General features: G+C 40.5%; 1 protein-coding gene across 11 annotated transcripts in view; it reads right to left on the bottom strand.

Annotated features, from left to right (window-relative positions):
• The window catches only part of RYR3 (ryanodine receptor 3), a 978,540-nt gene that overhangs the window by 87,388 nt on the left and 863,612 nt on the right, over nt 1–27,540 (bottom strand). For all 11 annotated transcript variants that reach the window (XM_077263521.1, XM_077263512.1, XM_077263503.1 and 8 more), the window contains 3 exons: nt 21,774–21,878; nt 17,387–17,468; nt 14,263–15,581 (listed from right to left, as the gene is read on the bottom strand). In XM_077263521.1, the coding sequence (XP_077119636.1) occupies nt 14,263–15,581; nt 17,387–17,468; nt 21,774–21,878 (1,506 nt within the window). The remainder of the gene's footprint in view (nt 1–14,262; nt 15,582–17,386; nt 17,469–21,773; nt 21,879–27,540) is intronic.

The raw sequence follows: 27,540 nt of genomic DNA on the forward strand, positions 1-27,540 counted from the left end.
CCCAAGGTCCTGCATAAAGTATAATGCACATCATAGTCATCCATAAAGGATAAGGCACAGCCCATAGTCCTGCATAAAGTATAAGTAAGGCACAGCCCATAGTCCTGCAAACAGTATAATGCATGGACCATAGTCATCTATAAAGTATAAGGCACAGCCCATAATTCTCCATAAAGCATAATGTACCTCATAGTCATCCATAAAGTAAAATGCACAGCCTATAGTCCTGCATAAAGTATAAGGCACAGCCCATAGTCCTGCATAAAGTATAAGGCACATCATAGTCATCCATAAAGTATAAGGCACAGCCCATAGTCATCCATAAAGTATAAGGCACAGCCCATAGTCATCCATAAAGTATAAGGCACAGCCCATAGTCATCCATAAAGTATAAGGCACAGCCCATAGTCATCCATAATGTATAATGCACAGCCCATAGTCATACATGTAGTAGAATAGCCACTAATTTAAAAAAATAATAATAAATACAGACCCTTCTTTGCACACCTTCACCGCATGGCATCCTCTTCTGAAGCCAGCAGCTGACTTCATCGTGCAATGAGCACATAAAGTCACTGCCCCTGGTTACATGCATGCCAACGTCAGCTGCTGGCCTCTAATTGGCCGGTAGCATGTATTGCCGCAAATGGACCTGATGGGTCTGTGTGGTGCAATACTGTTTAGCTAGATGTGAGTATGAGAATGCACATTCAGTTGAAGTTTCTGTTGGCGTCGGCGGGACTCTGATGCATTGGGCGCTGCAACAGCGGTTATTATGCCCCTGGTGATTAGGATGAGTTGATCTTTTGAGATACGAATTTAACAAATTTGACATCAATATGTGACTTGCGGCAAAGAAATTGGTGCAAATCACAAAACTGGAAAGCTTGTAATTATTTTGAAAATGCACGTGGTGGAAAGGAAAAACAGGACTTCACTGACCATAACAGTTTACACTCTTCAGGAGAGGAGAGAGAGAGAAAACCCCGCTGAACATAAGAGCTTACACTCTGAAATTTACTTCATGATTCTGGAAATGCAAAACGCCTCTGCACCACAAACTCTGTTTTTGCCCGGGAACACTGTACAAGGTATGATAATCTGTAAAATAATCTGTAAGGCTTAGTCGACAACTCAAAATGGTGCTAGCGGGTTCTCTGATGCTTCAGCAGTGTGGGAAATGGTGCCTTACAATATGTTGGATTTTTTTTTGTGAATATGTTCGAATTCATTGAAACCGCAAATTTCAGGAAATTTGACTGAAACTCTGTCCTCCACTAATCAATCTGCTAATCTCTATCTGTGATGGCGAGACAACTTCACAATAGGTGCAATGTGCTATGAGCAATGCAACGGCATTGTAGGGAGACGCCGAATTACCCAATGAAATGCACATTGGGATGTGTACATAGGACAGTGAAACCTGTATGACAACCATGGGGTGACACAAGGCAGAATAGTATGTAGTAAGACATATTCCAATTCCATTATGTAGTACAGGAGGCCTCTGTGTAAGAATAGTATGCGGGCCCTTTATAGTACAATAGTTAATCATACTGCACCACATTATGTGCTGCATTGGAGGTGGGAGTGGGCACCACTAATATGTCCGCCTGATATAGTGTGTACAGTGTGATGAATGCAGTGAAGTAGTAAAAGAATGTAGTTTTTATCTTATATTTATATGTAGCCACTGTTTTTTTGGCAAAATGTGAAGGAGACACCATGGCCTGTGGATCTTATGTTTGGCCTCAGAGACTTTAGAATAGAGATAATTGCCCATCTCTGATGGAATACAATATACGATTTATGGAAAAACAAGGCAAGCCTGTATTGCTTGACACATGCATCACACACTGTGATACATAAGCTGAGCTTTAATGACTAGCGAGCAGAGACATGCAGATCCTTTTCCCGTTACATATCCACCCTAGTTTACATAATTACCTACTGTCCCCGGTCTCTGAGTTATTGAATAGAACGGAATTACCGTCAGTGTTGTGTGGCTGCTGAGATGGGAATGCTGGCTATTGGGCTTTTATGATGATTTAGACTGTAAAAATGTCAATAATTTGTACGCTACATATGTGCAACATTAGAAGAAATTTGTATTTCTCTAGATTGTTCCCCAAGTCTGCAGGTTTAGCTGTAATATTGCTGTCATTCTTAAAAGTCACTGGATATCATGAACCGTTAAATACAAAGGAACCGACTTGAATCTGAGTTGAATTTTCTGGAATACACTGAACCTGTCAAATTAGAACAATTTTCCTATCTGCATGGTGAGAGGATGTCACCGGGATAGAAAGCCATAAAAACAGAGCTGGTACTGTTGTCTTTCAATTACACACAGTTTATTTTTTATTCCGTGGACAAAAGCAAGCCAACAATATTGTTGAAATAAAAAATTAATCTGAAGCTGAGTTCCCACGAGAGTGTAAAAAAAGTGTTCGATTTTCATCAAGAAAAAGCGCATGATCCGTATTCTCATCCATTATGATCCATATGCAATCCTTATGGCATCCGTTTTTATATATCAGCAGTTACTAAAATTTACAAGACCAAATACAGTTTCCCATATTAAAGCATTGCAAAGTATCAGTAAAAATTGGATGCCATACAGTTATGGTATATGGGATACAATTTTTTAGGAGAACTCAGACTTGAATGTGCAAGTCTCTTTCAAAATAAGAAGAGATTAGTGCATGCTGCAATTTTTATCACGCAGACATTCGGTCCATGTAAAAAACAATGTCAGTGTGCACTGGTTTTTTTTCACAGATTGAAAATATGACGGTGTGAAATGTAGTCTATCAGGCAAAGTATGCAGGACACCAAATACTGTACTGAAGTTCTACACACATTAGTATAGTCTAATATGACATCCACACACACACACACCAATACTGTGACCACTTGCCCCTGCTGCTTTTTGGACATGTAGCTAGTATTTCATGTTCAGTCCTTTTTTGGAAGAGGGGAAGAATTGTGTTAAACATAAAAATACAAAATATTTGTAAAAAAAAATCCATACAGTGTGCATATGAAGAAAAAACTTTTTTTGGACACTCATTTTATTAGTCATATCTCAAGTCAGTACATGGCACAACAATACTGTGGCCTGTTAAGACTGTTGTTTTTTGTATGTGCACCTAGCTTTTCTTGTTCTGTCCTTTTTTGGAAAAGCGGGAATTGTGGTTTAAAGAAGTGACTACAGTAAAATCTAGAGTAGTAAAAATAAATGGTAAAATAAAAAAGTGGCAAAGGCAATAGACTGGGCATTGTAAAAGAAAGCAAACTCATACCATGCAGCAGCCGCACCACCACCACTGGCACTAGCTGTCTGAGAAGTACCACCAAATAAAGGCCAGGCAGGCGTATTAGTAGGGAGGAACCAAAGGATATTTTATGGAATAAATGACACATCTCAGTCTCAGCAGAATGGTGTTACCTCTGACAGTGACCATATCAGTTTGAGACAGTGTTCTACAAATCTCTCCCCTTAATCAATTTTTTGGGAAATGTTCATCGAAGACCGTAAATTAGAATTTAAAAAAAAATTGCACATCTCTATGAACTATGCATGGGACGTTTTACTTTTGTGGCCAATATTTTGCATGCAAAAAATAGTTTAAAGGCTTGACTAATCAAAATGTTTATGACATAATTCTGGTGTAAACAGCTTTGAAAAGCTTTGGCGCAACATGAGACTGTGCTTAAATTTTTCCACTTATGGCATTCTCACGATATTTTTGCTCAGCTCCAACAAAATGGGTGACGCTGGTGCGAGATAGGGGTGTGGAAAGCCCGCTTGTCAAATTCATGACAAATCTTACTACACTGTCCGAGTAGATTAAGATTTGTGGTGAAGCACAAGCCAGTCGTCAGATGCTCCTGATTCATTAAGAGGTTTGTGCCTTTTAATGAATTAAGAGCGTCTGACTCCAGCACGCCCCCTCATCAAGACTGATGAGAAAATTGCCAGTCTTGACAAATCGGAGCCTAAATCTATAACATAACGCAACCAATTGTACATGTTAAAGTACTGAATTGAAAATTATACATGAATTTCATGCACCTCATTATTTTTGTAATCCATTTTTCTAGAAAATACAGCAACAGTGGAATTTAAAACATAACTTTTACTAATATTGGATAAAAGTCACAATAGTGTCACCCAAAGTGATATAAAAATAAGGGGCAAGGTCCCAACCAAGAGACCTACAAAAGACCTCCGTTAGGATTCAAAACAACTCCGCCTGGGTTAGCAGAAAAGCGGAATGTATACAGACCAACGTATGGTTTAAACAATAGCTGCCACAGACATATACATATGAATAGCAGAACCACATATACAGGTCCTTCTCAAAAAATTAGCATATAGTGTTAAATTTCATTATTTACCATAATGTAATGATTACAATTAAACTTTCATATATTATAGATTCATTATCCACCAACTGAAATTTGTCAGGTCTTTTATTGTTTTAATACTGATGATTTTGGCATACAACTCCTGATAACCCAAAAAACCTGTCTCAATAAATTAGCATATTTCACCCGTCCAATCAAATAAAAAAATTTTTTAATAACAAACAAAAAAACCATCAAATAATAATGTTCAGTTATGCACTCAATACTTGGTCGGGAATCCTTTGGCAGAAATGACTGCTTCAATGCGGCGTGGCATGGAGGCAATCAGCCTGTGACACTGCTGAGATGTTATGGAGGCCCAGGATGCTTCAATAGCGGCCTTAAGCTCATCCAGAGTGTTGGGTCTTGCGTCTCTCAACTTTCTCTTCACAATATCCCACAGATTCTCTATGGGGTTCAGGTCAGGAGAGTTGGCAGGCCAATTGAGCACAGTAATACCATGGTCAGTAAACCATTTACCAGTGGTTTTGGCACTGTGAGCAGGTGCCAGGTCGTGCTGGAAAATGAAATCTTCATCTCCATAAAGCATTTCAGCCGATGGAAGCATGAAGTGCTCCAAAATCTCCTGATAGCTAGCTGCATTGACCCTGCCCTTGATGAAACACAGTGGACCAACACCAGCAGCTGACATGGCACCCCACACCATCACTGACTGTGGGTACTTGACACTGGACTTCAGGCATTTTGGCATTTCCTTCTCCCCAGTCTTCCTCCAGACTCTGGCACCTTGATTTCCGAATGACATGCAAAATTTGCTTTCATCAGAAAAAAGTACTTGGGACCACTTAGCAACAGTCCAGTGCTGCTTTTAAGTGGCTTTACCTGGGGAATGCGGCACCTGTAGCCCATTTCCTGCACACGCCTGTGCACGGTGGCTCTGGATGTTTCCACACCAGACTCAGTCCACTGCTTCCTCAGGTTCCCCAAGGTCTGGAATCGGTCCTTCTCCACAATCTTCCTCAGGGTCCGGTCACCTCTTCTCGTTGTACAGCGTTTTCTGCCACATTGTTTCCTTCCAACAGACTTACCATTGAGGTGCCTTGATACAGCACTCTGGGAACAGCCTATTTGTTGAGAAATTTCTTTCTGGGTCTTACCCTCTTGCTTGAGGGTGTCAATGATGGCCTTCTTGACATCTGTCAGGTCGCTAGTCTTACCCATGATGCGGGTTTTGAGTAATGAACCAGGCAGGGAGTTTTTAAAAGCCTCGGGTATCTTTTGCATGTGTTTAGAGTTAATTAGTTGATTCAGAAGATTAGGGTAATAGGTCGTTTAGAGAACCTTTTCTTGATATGCTAATTTATTGAGACAGGTTTTTTGGGTTATCAGGAGTTGTATGCCAAAATCATCAGTATTAAAACAATAAAAGACCTGACAAATTTCAGTTGGTGGATAATGAATCTATAATATATGAAAGTTTAATTGTAATCATTACATTATGGTAAATAATGAAATTTAACACTATATGCTAATTTTTTGAGAAGGACCTGTATTACAGTTGGTTGCAGGTAAAACAATTATCGCTGCATAGAAAAAATGGCACCTATTATTGATGATGCTATAAATAATTGTTAAAATGAAGACGGAAAAGGAACAATCTCACCCATTCCAAGATACGTGAGCAGGAGCACCGGAAAAAACTCTAGTCAGGAAACGATCCGGGACTTGATGAGAAGGGATGACAATAACCTGTCATTCCCTATGGGGCTACCGGTAAGCTATCCCCAGAGCTCCTGCCCTTACAAGGGCAGTCCACAACTACCCCTGCAATAGAATGCCCTGCACTCTCCCTGTGTTCAGTCCCGACGCGTTTCCTCCAAGTCAATCATCAGGGGACCTGCTTGTATAGAGAGATGAGTGCCTACATATTAAGAAAGGGAGACAATAAGTTCTGCCACCCACTATGCTGTCTTACAGGGAGTGACCGAACTACAAGAGCAGACTTAAATAGGAGTGGTTCAAACCTTCAACCACTTAAAATGGAGCAATCACAACACCTGTGTGGTAGCTATGGGTAACACATAACAACTAATGTAAATGGGCCGGTGAGATGAAGTGTATGTAATCTAGCCCAACTGGCCACATATGTGAACCCTAGTGTCCAATACAACAGCGCTGTCAGCGCTATGAAACATAGCGGCGGGTGAACTGACCTGTATAGTGACGTCACACGCCAAAAGCACGAGATGCCTCCAACTCCTACATGAAAAACTGTGCTAGTATCCGTGGGCATGCGCAGTGAATACCGGAAGTCACCGTTACTAGGTGACGCGCGGCTACCACAGTGGATATTAATAATTATTAAACAAAGCTGTGTCTGGTATTGCGCATGTCCATAGCCGCTCGCCTTGTGTGTCTTGCGGTTTTGGTGTATTATACCTTTTAGTTAAGTGGGTTCATCTACCGCTTTAATTCATAGCACTCTTTGAGCTTTGTTTAATAATTATTAATATCCACTGTGGTAGCCGCGCGTCACCTAGTAACGGTGACTTCCGGTATTCACTGCGCATGCCCGCGGATACTAGCACAGTTTTTCATGTAGGAGTTGGAGGCATCTCGTGCTTTTGGCGTGTGACGTCACTATACAGGTCAGTTCACCCGCCGCTATGTTTCATAGCGCTGACAGCGCTGTTGTATTGGACACTAGGGTTCACATATGTGGCCAGTTGGGCTAGATTACATACACTTCATCTCACCGGCCCATTTACATTAGTTGTTACGTGTTACCCATAGCTACCACACAGGTGTTGTGATTGCTCCATTTTAAGTGGTTGAAGGTTTGAACCACTCCTATTTAAGTCTGCTCTTGTAGTTCGGTCACTCTCTGTAAGACAGCATAGTGGGTGGCAGAACTTATTGTCTCCCTTTCTTAATATGTAGGCACTCATCTCTCTATACAAGCAGGTCCCCTGATGATTGACTTGGAGGAAACGCGTCGGGACTGAACACAGGGAGAGTGCAGGGCATTCTATTGCAGGGGTAGTTGTGGACTGCCCTTGTAAGGGCAGGAGCTCTGGGGATAGCTTACCGGTAGCCCCATAGGGAATGACAGGGTATTGTCATCCCTTCTCATCAAGTCCCGGATCGTTTCCTGACTAGAGGTTTTTCCGGTGCTCCTGCTCACGTATCTTGGAATGGGTGAGATTGTTCCTTTTCCGTCTTCATTTTAACAATTATTTATAGCATCATCAATAATAGGTGCCATTTTTTCTATGCAGCGATAATTGTTTTACCTGCAACCAACTGTAATATATGTGGTTCTGCTATTCATATGTATATGTCTGTGGCAGCTATTGTTTAAACCATACGTTGGTCTGTATACATTCCGCTTTTCTGCTAACCCAGGCGGAGTTGTTTTGAATCCTAACGGGGGTCTTTTGTAGGTCTCTTGGTTGGGACCTTGCCCCTTATTTTTATATCACTTTGGGTGACACTATTGTGACTTTTATCCAATATTAGTAAAAGTTATGTTTTAAATTCCACTGTTGCTGTATTTTCTATCTTATTTAGTGGTTTTTTTCTGTTTAAAGCTTAGATACTAAGTACAAAATTGTGCTATATTTGTTAATCCATTTTTCTGCCTTGCTGGTGTATTTCACTTGATAAATTTGTGGCCTATTGTATTTATGTACGATTCAATGCAGTCCCATGGGAAACAAAATTACCTAAACCATAGTCCAGTCGCACTCTAAAACTAGTATTAGGCCGGGGTCACACTTGCGAGTGCAATTAGAGAAACTCACACGAGTCTCTCACATCAATACCCGGCACTGCCGCCGGCACTCGGGACCAGAGCGTGCGGCTGCATAGAAATACATGTAGCCGCACACTCCGGTCCCAAGTGCCGGTCGCTGTGCTGGGTATTGATGCGAGAGACTCGTGTGAGTTTCTCGCATTGCACAAGCAAGTGTGACCCCGGCCTTAAAGGAAGTCTGTCACCCATTAAACGCTAAGTAAGCCACTTATACATGTATAAAGCCCTAGTAAAAATTATACCTGTAGTGTAGATCTTAGTTGCCAGAAAAAGAAACTATTTATTTTGCATGCCAAAGGAGGCCGAGGAGTCCAGCCACGTGCCATTCACACAGTGTCAGTATGTGATCTCATTGCTGGCTCCTGTCTGCAGATGCAACTCCATGGCTGGAGAGGGGGTCCGGAGACCGATTGAGTTCCGGCTTCACTCACTTGCACTCAAGAGCAAAATGTGAAAATAAGCTCAGTATGTATATTCAGGGAGCTTAACGGTGCACTGAGCCCTTAGCCACACCAAGGGCGCACTGAAATCCCCTCGTCTGTATACAAAATAATATCTGGCAACTAAACCACTAAAATGTATACTGCAGGCATGTTTTTTATAAGGTCTAAATCCACCACATATTATTGGTTTAATTAGCGTTTTGGGGTGACAGGCTCCAGTTAAGGCTTTGAACTTAAAATACCTCTGCCTTCAGACTAATGATATGTTTACATCACAAAATGTACTATACTAACTTAATCCATTACAGTTAATATAGAAAAGTAAAATGCCTCTAAAAAATAAATGTGAAAAAAAAAAAATAGTTAAATAACTAACATTAGGTAACTGCAAATTGGAACTCAGGCCAATCTGCTATACTAAAGTCTTTCACACAGGGAATCATAATTATGCTAACACCAAAGTCGTGCCTTTATAGAACCTAAAAGCTACCGCCACTATACAAGACGCATAATACCCATTAGTTTTTGCATGCAGAGCATAATCAGGTCCTAATAGCACGCAAATGAATATTAAATTAGAGTTCTAAAAAAAATCAATTATTGTTCAATCTGCCCACCCACGTAATGATACAAATGTTTTCAAGCAAAAATCCTATTATATTTGTCCCCATAAAATATTCAAGTATTGATCGCCACTGGAGGCATTTACTCTATTACGCTGGCATTTCTCTGGTACCGTATATTCTGAGCAGTAGGAATGAGGTAATTCAAGGATTTCTGCAGATTTATTGTGTGAAAATGATTGGGTCTATAATATACAATCTACATTTTACAAGGAACCTCGCTGGGAACCAGCTGTCAAATACACAACTAGATGTGTTATGACCTGAATGAAATGGATTTTTGTGCTTCGTCTACAATTTGTGCAAAATGTGATGCCTTGTTAACACTAGTAACCAGTTTGCTACTACATCATTTCCACATTTTTTTTTCACCCTGACAGCAGCTTAACTCCTGGCAATACAAAAGGGTCTACTGTGTTCAAATCTGTCATGCCCCATCCTCATTTCTAAGGAATGGATGGAAAGCCCCCAGTAATCTGCAGTATATGGGCAGAAGAAGAGAGGGTTTGAGCTCCTATACTCCAGGATGTGTGTGAGCTGACATGTGAGATTTCCCAACAAGAGACCTGAAAACCACCTCCTACCTTTTGGCACTCGCTGCTCTTCTTTTGATTAGTTGGTCTGACGCATCATCATTGTTGCGGCATGATGAACATTTGACTCCTTGCTAGGCCGGCTAATTGAAAGAAGTTCTGCGGATGCCATCAAGTTGTAGGCAGTTCTCAGGGTTTACATCCAAATTACTAATGTGGTCAACGAACTAGGTCCTTGTAATCAAATTGCACCAACTCTACAGGTCACCCATTCGCCCATCTGCATGTCAGGAAATACTAACTCTTCTGCTTTCAAACTCGGCTATATCATGGATCACAGTGGTGTAGATGTGTAATATGGAAGTCATGGAAATCTGTTGTCTAGTGTATCAACATTTCATACAATGGCTCTAAAAGAAGCAAACAAGGTGGTGCTTCATAGGTTTATAGTAGAATAAATAGTCATAAGCTGAACTGTTCTCCTATGGAGAGGTGCATAAAACAGACAACTCTGTACAGAAGCTTGTATGCAGGCATTTTCCTTCTACTAGTTTTGCACAGATGCAGCTGTTACAATAGGCTATTGGAATGTGGAAAAAAAAAGAAACCAACAGTACCAGACTGAAATGAGTAATCCTCTGTCCATCAGCTCCCACTGGTGCCTTATTTTTTTACACAGCCCACTAATATTTCATACAGTACATTACATAAAAGGTTTTTAATCCATGAGTAAAAATTGAGCTATAGAAGAACATGGTGTTATATGGAGGCCCAATAGAGAAGCACATGAAGCGCCTATGGTTCTATAATACAGTACTGCACTGGACTCACTATACAGTTATATGAAAAAGTTTGGGCACCCCTATTAATCTTAAGCTTAATGTTTTATAAAAATTGTTGGTTTTTTTTGCAACCGCTATTTCAGTTTCATATATCTAATAACTGTTGGACACAGTAATGTTTCTGCCTTGAAATGAGGTTTATTGTACTAACAGAAAATGTGCAATCTGCATTCAAACAAAATTTGACAGGTGCATAAGTATGGGCGAAGGAATATAAACCAGTCACCCGTGATGCATAAACCAATCCTCGGGAGCACGGACCCGCTGTGTTCAGGCGTATAGAGTCCAAAAAAGAAAAGAATGTCCAGCTTCCACCGAATCCGTAAAAAATAATTTTCTTTATTCACAAACTTTTAAGCATAGAGGATACAGACTTCAGCACAAGCCATATGGGTAAGAACTCAACGCGTTTCTGGAGACATGATTAAGGGAGCTCATAAGTATGGGCACCTCACCAGAACAGTGACATTAATATTTAGTAGATCCTCCTTTTGCAAAAATAACAGCCTCTAGTCGCTTCCTGTAGCTTTTAAGGAGTTCCTGGATCCTGGATGAAGGTATTTTTGACGATTCCTCTTTACAAAACAATTCCAGTTCAGTTAAGTTTGATGGTCGCCGAGCATGGACAGCTCTCTTCAAATGATCCCACAGATGTTCAATGATATTCAGGTCTGGGGACTGGGATGGCCATTCCAGAACAGTGTAATTGTTCCTCTGCATGAATGCCTGATTAGATTTGGAGCGGTGTTTTGGATCATTGCCTTGCTGAAATATCCATCCCCTGCGTAACTTCAACTTTGTCACTGATTCATGAACATTATTGTCAAGAATCTGCTGATACTGATAGGAATCCATGCGTCCCTGAACTTTAACAAGATTCCTGGTGCCGGCATTGGCCACACAGCCCCAAAGCATGATGGAACCTCCACCAAATTTTACTGTGGGTAGCAAGTGTTTTTCTTGGAATGCCGTGTTTTTTGGCCGCCATGCATAACGCCTTTTTGTATGACCAAACAACTCAATCTTGGTTTCATCAGTCCACAGGACCTTCTTCCAAAAAAAAATTGGCTTCTCCAAATGTGCTTTTGCATACCTCAGCCGACTCTGTTTGGGGCGTGCTTGCAGAAACGGCTTCTTTCGCATCACTCTCCCATACAGCTTCTCCTTGTCCAAAGTGCATTGTATAGTTGACCAATGCACAGTGACACCATCTGCAGCAAGTTGATGCTGCAGCTCTCTGGAGGTGGTCTGAGGATTGTCCTTGACTGATCTCACCATTCTTCTTCTCTGCCTTTCTGATGTTTTTCTTGGCCTGCCACTTCTGGCCTTAACAAGAACTGTACCTGTGTTCTTCCATTTCCTTGCTATGTTCCTCACAGTGGAAATTGACAGGTTAAATTTCTGAGACAGCTTTTTGTATCCTTCCCCTGAACAACTATGTTGAATAATCTTTGTTTTCAGATCATTTGACAGTTGTTTTGAGGAGCCCATGATGCCACTCTTCAGAGGAGATTCAAACAGGAGAACAACTTGCAAGTGGCCACTTTAAGTAGCTTTTCTCATGATTGCATACACCTGGCTATGAAGTTCAAAGCTCAATGAGGTTACAAAACCAAAAAAAGTGCTTTAGTAAGTCAGTAAAAAGTAGGTAGGAGTATTTTAAACAAGAAAATGATAAGGGTGCCCATACTTATTTGCTTGAATGCAGATTGCACATTTTCTGTTAGTACAATAAACCTCATTTCAAGGCAGAAACATTACTGTGTCCAACAGTTATTAGATATATGAAACTGAAATAGCTGTTGCAAGAAAAACTATTTTTATAAAACATTAAGCATAAGATTAATAGGGGTGCCCAAACTTTTTCATATAACTGTATGTGCTCCATGCGCATGCTTTATGATTAAGGGTCATATGTGCCACGCAGGATGTTGGAATATTATATATCAAAGCTAGGATCTATAGGTTTTGCTTATAGGTGAGCAAATCGATTTACAGGACCCTGATTAAGGGACCATGTCAACAGTCCTTGGTAGTCAGATAGGAGCCCTTCAAACTGCCTCCCACCTCCTGTAATCCCCAACACTTTTTCTGATTTATAGGACTGGCATGACATCGTCATTGCAGCATGATGCACGCATGGCTGGCTTTGCACCTGCCTACTAGCGAAAAGGGGCGACGGATGCCAGCAGGTAGGAGTCGGTTCTCAAGGCTCCATTTAGGTGGTCATGGACAACTGATATGGTCGCTGTTAATCGATTTGCTTATCTCTAAATTTTGTGATCAGTAGCCCAAACTATTGCTCAAGGTTACTTATTTCCTTTCTACTGACAATAAACAACTTTGTGTATTTTTTCACTAACACATAAAATGAAGAATTCTGCCATGTATAAGAATGATCACTTTTACAGTCCAACTAGCAGAAGAATCCAATGTACAACTGCTGCAACAATTCAGCATCATGTCCTATAATTGCATAAAGCCTGCCCTGTCTGAGCATTAATTGCTGTCGTTATCTAACACAAAATGAGCATCGCAGTTCCACATCAGATAACTACCCAATGCTATTATAATTATACTGTGTGACCTTGGCCCAATTTCTTAATGCTTGTTATAGCCAGTAAATTGCTTGTTTGATAATGTTCCCCCAAAGCTGAAACATTAATTAATAAATAGAAAGCAGGGTCTTCTGAATTCTCTGGCCTTTACAGTCACATGTTCCTTCTGATACAATATATCTAGTCTCCAATCTCTCGCCGCGCCATCCAGCATCATCATGATAACGCTCTTAACTGTTAAACGTCACATCAAGAATGTGGATATTAAAATTAAAATAGACATTAACTGTTGCCTTCAGGCAGCACAACAGAGCATCTGCGAACTAACATGCATAACTATAGACTTGCTTCATTAATTCTTCTAGACAATGGGGAGGAGGAAAGACTGTGAATTCCAACTTTAATGCAACATCCAAAGACGCTTATGCGCAAAACTTATTTTCTAGGGACGCTGCCTTATTAGATTTTTGTATTTTTCTCTTGATATTGCACCAGGGAGAAGAACTAAGGAAGTTAGGAGATAATTTAATGAGAGCAGTAAAAGGTTTACTGACATATCCACTCATACTAAAATCTTTGCAAGTTTAGTAAAAGTCATGGTGAACTTGGTAAAAAGTGCTAAGAGGTTATCAGAAGATGACAGAAATGGGATACAAAGTTATACTCCATTATAATCCATTCCATGTTAGCTGTCCCCGTCCCCGATGCAGTCGCCATAAGACAGCAAATCAATATACGTCTGTTGGTTTGAGTGGACACCTCAAGTCCTCCATAGCTGAGAGGACTTCATTTTTTTAGCTACATTTACCGCACCATGGCATATGAGGAAGATTATAAGAAATAGAGAGCCTTTTACGATATTTTTAAAATTCAGATGTGATTTCTGTTTTTATTTCCAGAAAGGTATTTCGACCCCTAAAAAAATGTACAATACTCATGGACACACTGATGTACTATCAAGTTAATATATTACCTCTACTTAACACTAACAATTACGTAAATCAATAAATTGATTGCCCAAAGTGGCATACACATGGAAATAAGTAAGAGAAATAGGAAAAATTAAGCTACTTACAAGAGCTTTTCTCTTCTTGTGTACAGCACTCTCCAGACTGGTTGTATTGTCTGTGCTTACATTTTCTGTGAAGTCACCAAGACCAATTTCTACACCATGCTTAGAACCTTCTTTCTTAGCAGACATGCCAAAAATATCGGGCATATCCATATCTCCCTTGTCTCCTTTAACAAGCTGTGCTAGTTCTGCAGATGAGGAGTGTTCAGATGAATCTGCTTTTTCAGCTTCCAAGACATCATCGTGGATTCCAAATTGTGTAGGATCGGGCATGTCTCCTAATATTTTGGTTACTTTAATGTTTTTGGCCCCTTCGACTAAGCCACCTCCAAATACTGTGCTCCAAAGAATTTGGAATATTCCCCATACTATCGTAAACACAAATTGGAACAAACCAACAAACAGCGTCCAAAAAAAGGAGAAGAAGACTTTGACTAATTCCTTGACAGTCATCTTTTTCACTTTCCGAAACTGTTTACCAATGTTCTTCAAGGTTAACATTTTGAAGAAATTGGACATATTTTTCCTCAGTGCTGTACAAGCTACAATAAAAGCAGATGATGATTCTAGAGACTGCTCTTCTTCATCCTCTTCACCAACTTCAATCATATGGTGCGGTTCTTCTTCTTCCTCTTCTTCAGGTCTTTCAGCTGCATCTGATTCGGATATCTGAGATGCCAACTGCATCTCAAAAATTGTATCCTCACAAAAGTTAACAAATAGTTCCATCTTTTCCTGTTCTCCACCTTCATTTACAACATCAAATATAAATTGTCTCTTGGACTCCTTGACTTGAGGTTTCTCCCACTGTGTTCGGCTTGACTCGCTGATCTCAAAATATACTCTCTCTATTCTTTTTGCACCACCCATTATTTCTATACGGCCCAAATATGGAGAGAAGTAGTTCAGAACACTGTTTGCAGGGTCTAACAAACACTGGAGCCGAGAGTCATTTGGCATGTGCTCCGAGAGATTGGTCAACAAAACAGCCACATTGAAACCAATGTCTTTAGCTGGTTCATGGAATCGGTCTACAAATTCCACATAGTTAAACATATCATTTTCATCTGCTTCCGCACAAGAGAGTAGAAACTCAATTTCTGACTGCGCATATTGTTTTTGTCCCTCCATGGCTTTTTGGAACTCTTTTTTTGAAATAATACCCTTTCCTTCTGGGTCATATTCCTTAAATGCATCAGAGCTGGTTAGATCCTTCAACTTCAGGAACATATCAAAGAATTTCAGTATCATTTCAACATTGCTAGATGACTCCACTAAAGTGTCAACCATTTGTTTTCCAATAGTCCCATTTACTACATTGCCTGTAACATAAATAAAAAACAATAAATTAAAAAAATAAATAATTGATTGCCTACAACTCAACACACAATTGTATTCCTTTTTCTTATATTAAAAGTTTTCCTGGTTTGACAATGCTTTTTTTAGAGGTTCCGTCAAAGAAAACCTACTTTCAGGTTGTCCTTCTGATCGGAACCTAGCAGAAGTGTTCAATTACGTTGCAGCACTGCCAAAGGGTAAAAAAAAGTATTACACTTGTTAAACTGAAAACATGGAGGTCCTCCAGAATGAGACTCTTTGTAATTGGGGGACTCTTTCTGAACCACTATTATTATATGTCAATCATCAATCCCATGAAGGCTCCATTACCATTTTTAAATATTCTTATGATGTTTTGTGAAACATCTTCCACCAGTTCATACACAGGTATCTATCAGAGTTTTTTTTTCTGTAGCTCACTTTTTGTACAGTAAGGTGAACACACAGTTGCTAGTCAAAGACTGTAACATTTCAATGTAAATGGCACCAATAGGAATCAGACATCTTGTTTTATTCTTTTGAATTTTGGATGACCCCATCTTTTCTATGTATCAGATACATGAAATGACTTCCAAATCAGTCTATTCATTTTTTTTTCTACTTAATTTCTTTTTTTTTCTACTTATATTTTTTCAGAGGGGAAAAGAAATTAAAATGCAAAGCATATGCAAATATAGTTAGCATAATGCTAATAAGGAAGGATTTTTATTCATCTTCCACAGAAAAGACAGCTGGCCTTAAATCCATAATTTGGTGTTCAGCATCTTATGTGTTATTGGATTTGAGGGAATTGAGTTATGACAAGCGACTGCCGGCAATAGAGGCATTATGAAGAACACATAACAGACCCACTGTGGAAGTGTGTACAAATAGCACTACAAGCCTTTGAAGGTTATACCATTTCTTATCTGTTTACACATGAAAACAATTCCTAAGATTTATTGGTCAATTCTTCATCACTTAAAGGGAACCTATCACCCCATAAAATGCTATTTATCTTCAGATAGGGGTCAATCGACAGGTAAAAAGTGTTACAATGTTGCCTGGCTGCCTTACAAACAGTGCATCTATCTGGAGAAAATTAAGTTATCTCCTCATGGGAACTGCCAGCTTTCAATCGTGTGGGTGGGCATGGAGAGGCTGCAGTTACCGCTAACAGTACCACTCACTATACGGTCAGCGGAGGCTGTAAGCATGCCCTAGCACTTTAATTGACAGCTCGTTCTGCACAGATACACGGCAGTGCACACTTTCAAAATGCCAGGCTACTATCAGCTGCTGATCAAAGTATAGCAAGGAGTGCTGTGAGTGGTGACTGTATACCCTCCATGCCCGCCCCCATGACTGAAAGCTGGTGGCTCGTGGGAATATATAAGTTCATTTTCTTCCAATAGTTGTACTTTAAATAAGGTGGCAGGGCAGCATTTTGTACCCTACCTACAGATTAACCCCACATCTGTGGGTAAATATCGTTTTCCAAAGAGGCAGGTTTCTTTTAATCTACCTGTGCCATCTAGCTTACACAGTTATAAGACACAAACAAAATAATCTATGCATGCATAAATGGTGTAGCTTTTTTTTTTCTTGCTCAACTATCTCTGAGCTGGATTGAATGTGAGCCATCAGTGGGAGAAACCGGGAAAGGAAAAACCTGCAAAAGGGAACCTGAAAGCAGGATATAAAATCCAGAACTGTCAACAATATGGCTGGATATACTGCTACGTCTGTAGCTTGTTTAACAAATCCAGTAGAAAGCTAAAGAGGAAATAATAATATAATGCAACCCTACCTTCTAGAAGGGAAAGCAGCATCACCACCATGTCTTGAAGGAGATCCAGAAGTTCTTTAAGGAGTTCAATCTGGCTTGAATCCTGAAAGAAAAAGAAAGCAGTTTATAATGAACAACTTTATAATTCTAAGACCACTGCTCACCTTAAAGGGAATCTGTCAGTAGAATCAATCATCCTTTGCCGTCCACATGTGCACACAGGTCATAGTAAGATGAATAAAATGATACCTTAATAACTATGATCAGATGTCTTTTTCCAGAGAAATCCATGTTTTTCCTAACACATAAATTGACTGTTAAGATCTATGAGCCAGACATAGAGCATCTGCCTCCAGAGATTATTTTAAATGAAAGGGGGGGGGGGGGGGGGGGTTACTAGTGTGATATATAGATCAAGAGAGCAGACTATAAGTCATTACATAGAAAGTAACAATAAGCACCCAAAAATTTGGAAAAAGAGGAAAGTGAGCACAACTCTGAGTAACTAGACGGAAAATATCTAACAAAAGAATAAGAGTGTATGTGCCATAAAAATTATATTTTTATTAAGTATATATAGTTAAAAACAGAATTAAAAATGGATAGAAAATGTCAGAGGCTGCAATGCCAAATACAAGGTGCAGGGGATCCTGTTTAATATTAGACAACAGTAGAGCAACAGGCAATTTTATGTAGATGTAAGTACTAGGGTTAAATCATCCTTTCTAAAGTGCATAAAGTATAAGGTGCTGCATAAAAGCGTGCATATCAATATAGGAGGCAGAATAATAATAAGGACTTACATGAGCTGAATAGGGTATAATGAGGATTCTCCCACCGCCCCAACGCACGTTTTGTGAGATGACTTCCTCCTGACTTGCCTACTATATTTATATGCATGCTTTTTTGTAGCACCTTATACTTTATGCACTTTAGCAAGGAAGATTTAACCCTAGTACTTACATCTACATAAACTTGCCTGTTGCTCTACTGTGGTCCAATATTAAGCAGGATCTCCTGCATCCTTCTATTTGGCATTGCAGCCTCTGGCATTTTTTATGTGTTTTTTTTTATTTTATTTTTAATGATATGTACTTAATAAAATTATATTTTTATGGCACTTACACTCTTGTTCTTTTGTTAGATATTTTCCATGTCAGTCATTACTTGTCTCACACTGGCAATGTCCCCTATCATTTAAAATAATCTCTGGAAGCAGAATCTCAGGGAGATCTATGTCTGGCCCATAGATCGTAACAGCTCATTTATATATTAAGAAACATGTAACATAGTTTTTAAGGTTGAAGGAAGACTTTAAGTCCATCTAGTTCAACCCATAGCCTAACCTAACATGCCCTAACATGTTGATCCAGAGGAAGGCAAAAAAAAAAACATGTGGCAAAGAGTAAGCTCCACATTGGGGAAAAAAATTCCTTCCCGACTCCACATACGGCAATCAGATTAGTTCCCTGGATCAACACCCTAACAAGGAATCTAGTGTATACACCCTGTAATATTATACTTTTCAAGAAAGGTATCCAGTCCCCTCTTAAATTTAAGTAATGAATCACTCATTACAACATCATACGGCAGAGAGTTCCATAGTCTCACTGCTCTTACAGTAAAGAATCCGCGTCTCTTATTATGCTTAAACCTTCTTTCCTCCAGACGTAGAGGATGCCCCCTTGTCCCTGTCACCGGTCTATGATTAAAAAGATCACTAGAAAGGTCTTTGTACTGTCCCCTCATATATTTATACATTAAAATAAGATCACCCCTTAGCCTTCGTTTTTCCAAACTAAATAGCCCCAAGTGTAATAACCTATCTTGGTATTGCAGACCCCCCCAGTCCTCTAATAACCTTGGTCGCTCTTCTCTGCACCCGCTCTAGTTCAGCTATGTCTTTCTTATACACCGGAGACCAGAACTGTGCACAGTATTCTAAAAGTGGTCGCACTAGTGACTTGTATAGAGGTAAAATTATGTTCTCCTCATGAGCATCTATGCCTCTTTTAATGCATCCCATTATTTTATTTGCCATTGTAGCAGCTGCCTGACACTGGCCACTCAATATGAGTTTGTCATGTGGATTTCTGTGGAATAAGACATCAGATCACATATATCAAGGTATCATTTTATTTATCTTTCTTTAACCTACATGCCCATATAGACAGCTTAGAAGTGTTGATCCTGCTGACAGATTCTCTTTAATGTAAGTGTAAAATCCTAATTAAAGTGGACTTGTCACCAGGTCAGTAGTGGCTAAGTTTTCTTAATATTTTATTATAAGCTGCTTGGTTTTTTTTTTTATTTCGCCATACGGTACCAGAGATATGTGCCTTTTTATGGTGCTTAACAATGGGGTGTGGCTCACAGGAGTATCTGGGACGTGTCTTTAAGATGATATGCATTATCACCCAGTGAGCACCTCCTTCTTAGGTCCATATCTCTTGAACCGTATGGAGGATTAACAAAAACAAAAAAGGAAGAACTTCCTTACAAAGGAATTTTTGATGTTTAAACAAAAAGAGATACAGATCGGGGGAGCAGCTTAGGACCTGATAACATGTTCTCTTCAAGTGTTATGTAAGTCAACATGAATAAAAGTCAAACCCACTTAGTATTGACCCTCTATTTGACACGCTGTGTCTTATACTGTTTATTCTGTAAATAATTGGGTTAATGAATGAAAAGCAATGTAAAGACATGTTATCAAAGCCATATATACATTTGACAACAAACATGAAGAAAACACACTATATTTTCGCCAGTATTACAGAAGTCTATGTACTTGTTGCCTTAATGGGTTTTATGTCAATGAGTCATGTCAGTAGCACACCACAGAACTGAGTAAACATGACAGGACAATACAGGGAAGGTGAAGCCCCATGGGAAACTCTAGTTGATGAGTTTTATCTAGGGGGGTCATTAATGTATTGCAAAAGACTTGAACCAAAGTGCAGCTTTCCCTTTCACTTCAATTATTCCACATTTCAGATATACAGGTTCCAATTAGCAAATTATTCCATGAGTCACTAAGAAGCCCCTCTCCAGGGTGAATCTTACAACTCACTACCTTTAAAGATTAGGTAAAGAAAATACATTCCATTTTTTCATGCTTTATAGTATCTTATGTATTCTTGACTCGTTTCACCTAGAAATTCCTCAAGTCTGAATAATAAGCAAACCTATATGTTGTAGTGGGTAGATCTGGATCAGAGGTGGCAATTAATTTAAGTTACTGAAATGTCTCATAATAGTCATTATGGCACTGATTCATCAAGATCAGCATTTTTATCACCAGTCTTAACGGGAGGTAGACTCTTAATGAATCCTCTGAGAAGAGATGTGGGCCTCCATGTGCACCTTACCACAAATCTTAATCCATTAGGGGGACTGTAGTAAAATTTGTGGCATAAGGAACGCAGCTGCTCTTCACGGATTTGACATGCCCTCATCCCACCGTAGCTCGAACAAAGTGGTGAGAACGCCAAAAGTCACACATTTTTAGTGCTGCCTGACAAAATGGTTTGACTTTTCAAAGCTTTTTACACCAAAATTCTGTGGAAAAGCTTTGATGAACTGGGCTCTATATCTCGATGATATGCCACAATTGTTCGATTAGTGACACCCAACAATTTCTGGAATGTATTATAGTTGCAGCAATAGCATGAAAGCATCATGGCACTTATGTGCTTTTCCTGGAGGCACACAGCCTGGCTACGTGAGAGGCGTCTGATTGGGAGAAACGATCCACCTTAGACCCCCATCAGAGTCTTCTTGCCTAGCCAAATTAGAGCTCCTGTTTTGCTCTGAGGAGGGGCAAACACCCCAAAATACATGTCTGCACATGCAGTTTCTGGTTTGGCTTCATATTCCAAGTCATGTGGCAAGGCTTGTTAAAAGATCGATACTGACTCTCGGGATTGCTATAGCCAATAGGTAGCGTTAGAGTTCAAGTCCTGTTTCTCTATGAAGAGGATATATCCTGGAGGTTGCATGGATAGCTTGTCACAATAGCTAAACAGGAGTCCTCACTATGTGTGTACCTTGTGCAGCTACCACTTAGATCTACAGTACCTATGCTTTCAGATCTTAGTTTGGTATCAAATAGGTTGTAGTGTTTGCAACATGCCATAAGACAGCCAGACAATCCAGATGGGAAGGAATGGAGCATAATATCTATAAAGATTGACATGCTACACTAAATTTATTGAGTTTGGTAATTGGTCATGGATATATTTCACTTTTCATAAGAAATTATCATTTTCCTTCCCCGAACAAGAGTCAATTGATAACTGCTTCAAAATATCTTTGGACATCCCTTCCTATAGATCTACACTACATGAGTTTGAGAAATACTCGCTTTAAACACAATTATAGTATTGACTGCAAACAGTCTCTTTACCTGTGACAGCTTCATCTGCATGTTGGCAAAAACATGTAGGAAGCCAACCACTGCATCCCATAGTCTGCTGTGTGCCAAACTCTGCTGGTTACCTATACACGGACCCTGTGAACAAAAAAAAGAGTAGGATTCAATTGAGTAAAAGTGGAAATAACCATTATAGTCCATGAGCCGGGCCAGATATCGGTACCACCCGGAGTGACTAATTTTCTTTGGTATTTTTAGGTAGATGCATGTCTGTAGTTTATTTTTTGATATGATAGCCCTTACATATACGTAGCTTATTAACCCCTTCAGCCCTAGGCCTATTTGTACCCAAGTGCCTAAGCCAATCTGACCTGTGCCACTTCATGGGCTAATAACTTTGGAACGCTTTCACCTATCCAAGCCATTCTGAGATTGTTTTCTCGTGACATATTGTACTTCACGTCAGTGCTAAATGGGAGTCAATATATTTTACCTTTCTATATAAAAAAATGCTAAATATTCGGAAATTTTGGAAAAATCGGCAATTTTTTAACTTTGAAATTCTCTGCTTTTTACAAAAATACTGATACCCCCCATAATAGTTATTAATTTACACTCCCCACATGTTTACTTCATATTGGCATCATTTTGAAAATGAAACCTTATTGTTTTACGACGTAATAGGGCTTATAGTTTTATGCGCAATTTTTCACATTTACAGCAAAACCCACTTTTCAAAGGACCAAGTCACTTCTGAAGTCACTTTAAGGGGCTTACATAACAGAAACCACCCATAAATTACCCCATTTTGCAAACTACACCCCTCAAGCTGTTCAAAACTCATTTTTAAAAACTGTTAACCCTTTAGGTGTTCCACAGGAATTTTAGCATGAGCCAAGAACCAAATATGACGATATCGGTACCACCCGGAGTGACTAGATGTAGTATTTGTAACAAAATTTAATCCAAGTTATGTAAATACACACTGAACATGTCATGTGCATATATATATATATATATATATATATATATATATATATATATATATATGTTACTCCATAATATCTTCAACATCGGACTCTGAATCTGACTGTTGTTCTACTGGCTCGTCTTCAGTACCCTTGTTCTGGCATGTCTGTAATCTGCACATGTCTGTGCACTTCAGGCCATTGCTGAGGCAAGTACACTGAGGAAGTTCACATGACCGCACACACTTGCAGGACAGTAGCTGTATAATAGCTTCTGGTGCTGGTGCCCCTTGCATCCACTTGACAACAAGCTTTCCGTCGTTATCTATCATCCAACCGCAGTCTGTTGGGTTTGCAACCCATGGCTGGCTCTGCAGACTTCTCCTCCAGATCGCAGCCTGGTAGTTTGCACGCAGTGCATGCATGAAAAGGCAGTCCTGGCAAGGAGGGAGTTGACTTGACTCTACCACTCCACGTCTGGCACAGAACAGCTGATAACGGAGCCTGTTTACCTCAGTTGTTTGGGTAGTTGGCAGGTACATGTGGCAGGTGATTTCCTGTAACTTCTCAAAAAGTTCGGTAGACACTTCCCATGAACGACCAACTTCCTGAAAGGCATCCTGGTATGTCTTGTTCATCTTCAACTGCTTGAGTGTCGTCATCTTCCCACGGCCAGCGAATGCACTGACGGTGTCACAGCCTGTAAATGCATGCATACCAATCAATGAATCACATACGCTGCCTCCCAATGTTCGGCTCAGAGTGGTGATATCCAGGAATCTTGTCCGGTTCTGTGTACCGCATTTCTGGAACAGGTGGGATGGGATTTTGTGGCACATGCCCAGACACAGGACCATGACATCAGTATCCTCCGAAGTGATGATGACCGACTTGTAACCAGATTCTGCTGCATGAAGAGCATGGAGAAGGAGGCGTGTGTCTGCTTCTTCTTGATTTGACTTAAGGTCAGCAGCCTCTTCCCACTGTTCTTTGGTGATCTTAAAGCAGAGCTGCTCACATGTGACATACAGCTCCTTCTCCTCAAGCTTCTCCCTGTGGTGTTTCGCCTTCCATTCTTCTACCAGAAACTTTATGAGACTTGCCTTGTTGGAGGAACTACTTAGAAGCTTTTTCCACTGCTGGATGTTGTGCCCATGTTGAATGTTCTTGAAATGGATCCCTGTGCCTTCATATCTGTTGACTCTTTCTGTATCTTTGATGGATGTCTCCTTGTAGACGTCAAAGACAATATCAATGCGCTTGCTCTTAGCACCCTCATGGATAGCGCGACTCATTGCTGTGCCTGCTAGCTGGCCAAATGTTGCATTGTTTCCCTTCAGTTTCTGAACCAGGCTCATCCCATCAATGATGGTTGCAGAGGGCTCGGGGATCACTTCTGCAGGACGAGCATTCCTCTCCAACTCCCTTGCGAGGGCAGCCTTGTTGGTCTTGCGGATAGACCCATCACCATTGGCAAGTGCCCATGGCAATGGACCCAGGGGATGAGTCAAGACATCACTCATTTGTAGCTTTCTGTTCTCAGCTACAAGTATCATCTGGCCAAATAGGTTTCTGTCAGCCTTCAAAATTACCTCCTTGCCAAGACCTTGTCTGCGTGTCTTCATTTGGATGTTAGAGAACGTTTTAAGTTTGTTCTTCGTCATCTTGTCATGAAACAATGTAGTTGGCTTATCGGTACCCAAACGCTCATCCTTGAATGTTTGATATGCATCCTCTCCTATACTGTATGCCCCTTGAAGGTCTTTGGCTACATCTGGTGGTGCTACAGTCGCTGTTGACAAACTGATAAGTTCACCATTATGCTCTTTGTTGAAGGGGTTCACCCAACCTGTCTCCAGCAGTTGAACGAAAGATTGGACATCGGCTTCATCTCTTCTAATCCTAGACACCTGTAGGTCTGAATGGCTGAAGTCAGTATATTGTTGGCCTACCAGGGCCCTCAGCTGCCTCAAGTACATACTGCGGTACTCTGATGTCAGGTAGAACCTGGAAACAGCTCCAACTTTGAGGCTGAAGCCTTTTGTGCCCCCTGGTGTCTGGGTGTCTTTGTTGATTGTCTCTTCAATGGTCTGGTCCACAGGAATTCGTCCAAAAGGATTCTTGCTACCGATCTGGACCGAAAAGCCACCTTGCATGAAGTATTCATGGACCTCTGGGTGTTCTATGGGCAGCCGAGACATTGTGGCATAGTAATAGGTTAGGTATCGGGCATAGTTGACCTTGTCATAGGCAAAACACCATGGTATCATCTGTCGGATTGCTCCTAGGTGAAGCATCCAGTTGCCTTCTCTTGAAGCTCGAACCAGGGCCAGCATGGTCTCGACCATGTCCAAGTATGACATCCAGAATGCTGAGAGTTGTTCATTTCTGAGGGTCTCAAGATAAACTTGAAAGAGCTTCAGGGTAAGTGTGCAAGATTCATTATCCAAGAGCTTTTCGAAGGATCCCTGCGACACACTGATGCGAAAGTTTGTGATGTTCTTCAGTGTTTCATCCAGATGGTGAAGGTCCCTTGCATGGTTTTCTTCTAGCCATGGAAGGAAGTTTTTCCATGCAAGCCTCATAAGTGCTTCATAGACCAGCTTGTGTAGTCTCACTGCTCTGTTGTACCTCCGGCCGTCCATCACTCCAGACACTGATCCTTCAGCGATTACACCGGATTCAACACACAGATCTCTAAGGCCTGCATCCTGAAATCTGTTCCCTATGATAGAGAGGAGATTACAGATTGTGTGGAAGACACCCATTCTAATTATAATGTTCTTGAACTTCTCCTGTTTCCAGATAACCTCGGCAGCTTTGGCATAGAGTGCTTGATCAAACACACACACAATTCTGTTAAGCTTCAGGGTCTGCATGATGGCATGTGTTTGCTCCAAGACTTCATTCACAGTGGACATGGCTGTTGCAGGAGCATTGATAGTGGGCAGGTAGCTTACAGTGTCCTGGGCCACTACAATGTCGCTGCGGATTTTTATGTTGAACCCAGTCCAACTGCTGGTGGTCTGATCCTCATGGTCTGACATTCTAGCCAGAAGCCAGATATGGTTTTTGGTTTTTGAATCCTGGACCTCCTTGGTAGTGTTAACATTCGAAGTCTCAATCCTGGGTGGCTCTCCCCGCTGCCCAACATTGTATATCGGTAGCATTAATTCTGTCAGAGTTATGCTTCTTTTCTTCGACTTGGTTACATCTGGCAGGACTTTCTTTGTCACAGAGCATGCAACATTGGACTGAACAGCAATGCCATTGACTCTATGAGATGTACCTGCTCCACTTAGTGTCTCCTCAAGTCTGTCAATGTTATCCCAGGCCAGGGTTGTGAACACACCTGGGTAGATACTTGCTGGCATTGGGATGTCATCCTTTGAACATTCCAACTTCTGGATACAAAGGGCTGTATCGATCTCCTCAGCCATTGAATATGACACACAGTGGCCAAGACGATTCAGAGTTCGAATCAGTTCTGTATTGCCGGTCAAAGACTTAACTGCAAAGGATAGCAGTACGTGCTTTGGTGTACACAGAACGTGTATGTGTCAGTGTGTGTGCGTGTGTTGGGGCACCTCAGGGTGTCTTCAAATGTGACATAGCCCCCTAGATTTCTTCCAGTAAAATTTGCACTCCAAAAGTCATTTGGCGCTCCTTCCCTTCCGAGGCCTGCCGTTCCCCAATACTGCAGTGTACGACAACATATCGGGTGTTGTTGTGTTCGGGAGAGATTGGTGAACAAATAGTGGGGTGCATTTTTTGCTGGTACACCTCTTAAAAATAAAAAAATGAGCCTAAAATGACACCTTCATGTAAAAAATGCACTTTTTCCATTTTCTCAACCAAGTGTTTCCAACTACTGTGAAACACTGGTTGGGTCAAAGTGGTCACTATACCCCCTAAAAGATTCCTTGGGGGTGTAGTTTCCAAAATAGGGTCACTTTTTGGGGTTTCCACTGTGGGGGTACCTCAGGCAGCCTTCAAATGTGACATGGCCCCCTAGATTTCTTCCAGTGAATCCGCCACCCAAAAACCACATAGCGCTCCTTCCGTGTTGAGCTGTGCTGTGTGCCCATACTTTAGTTTACGAGTACATGTGGGGTGTTTCTATAAACTGCAGAATTAGGGTAACCAAGTTTGGGTTTGCCGTTAACCCTTGCTAGGTTGCAGGTAAAATTGGATTACAATGTAATATCTGGAAAAAAAATGAAATTTTGAAATTTCGCCTTCATTCTGCTAAAATTCCTGTGGAACACCTAAAGGGTTAACAGTTTTTAAAAATGAGTTTTGAACAGCTTGAGGGGTGTAGTTTGCAAAATGGGGTAATTTATGGGTGGTTTCTGTTATGTAAGCCCCTTAAAGTGACTTCAGAAGTGACTTGGTCCTTTGAAAAGTGGGTTTTGCTGTAAATGTGAAAAATTGCGCATAAAACTATAAGCCCTATTACGTCGTAAAACAATAAGGTTTCATTTTCAAAATGATGCCAATATGAAGTAAACATGTGGGGAGTGTAAATTAATAACTATTATGGGGGGTATCAGTATTTTTGTAAAAAGCAGAGAATTTCAAAGTTAAAAAATTGCCGATTTTTCCAAAATTTCCGAATATTTAGCATTTTTTTATATAGAAAGGTAAAATATATTGACTCCCATTTAGCACTGACGTGAAGTACAATATGTCACGAGAAAACAATCTCAGAATGGCTTGGATAGGTGAAAGCGTTCCAAAGTTATTAGCCCATGAAGTGGCACAGGTCAGATTGGCTTAGGCACTTGGGTACAAATAGGCCTAGGGCTGAAGGGGTTAATAAGCTACGTATA

This window comes from Ranitomeya variabilis, chromosome 1 (genome assembly GCF_051348905.1).
Source record: "Ranitomeya variabilis isolate aRanVar5 chromosome 1, aRanVar5.hap1, whole genome shotgun sequence".
Classification (NCBI taxonomy): Eukaryota; Metazoa; Chordata; class Amphibia; order Anura; family Dendrobatidae; genus Ranitomeya; species Ranitomeya variabilis.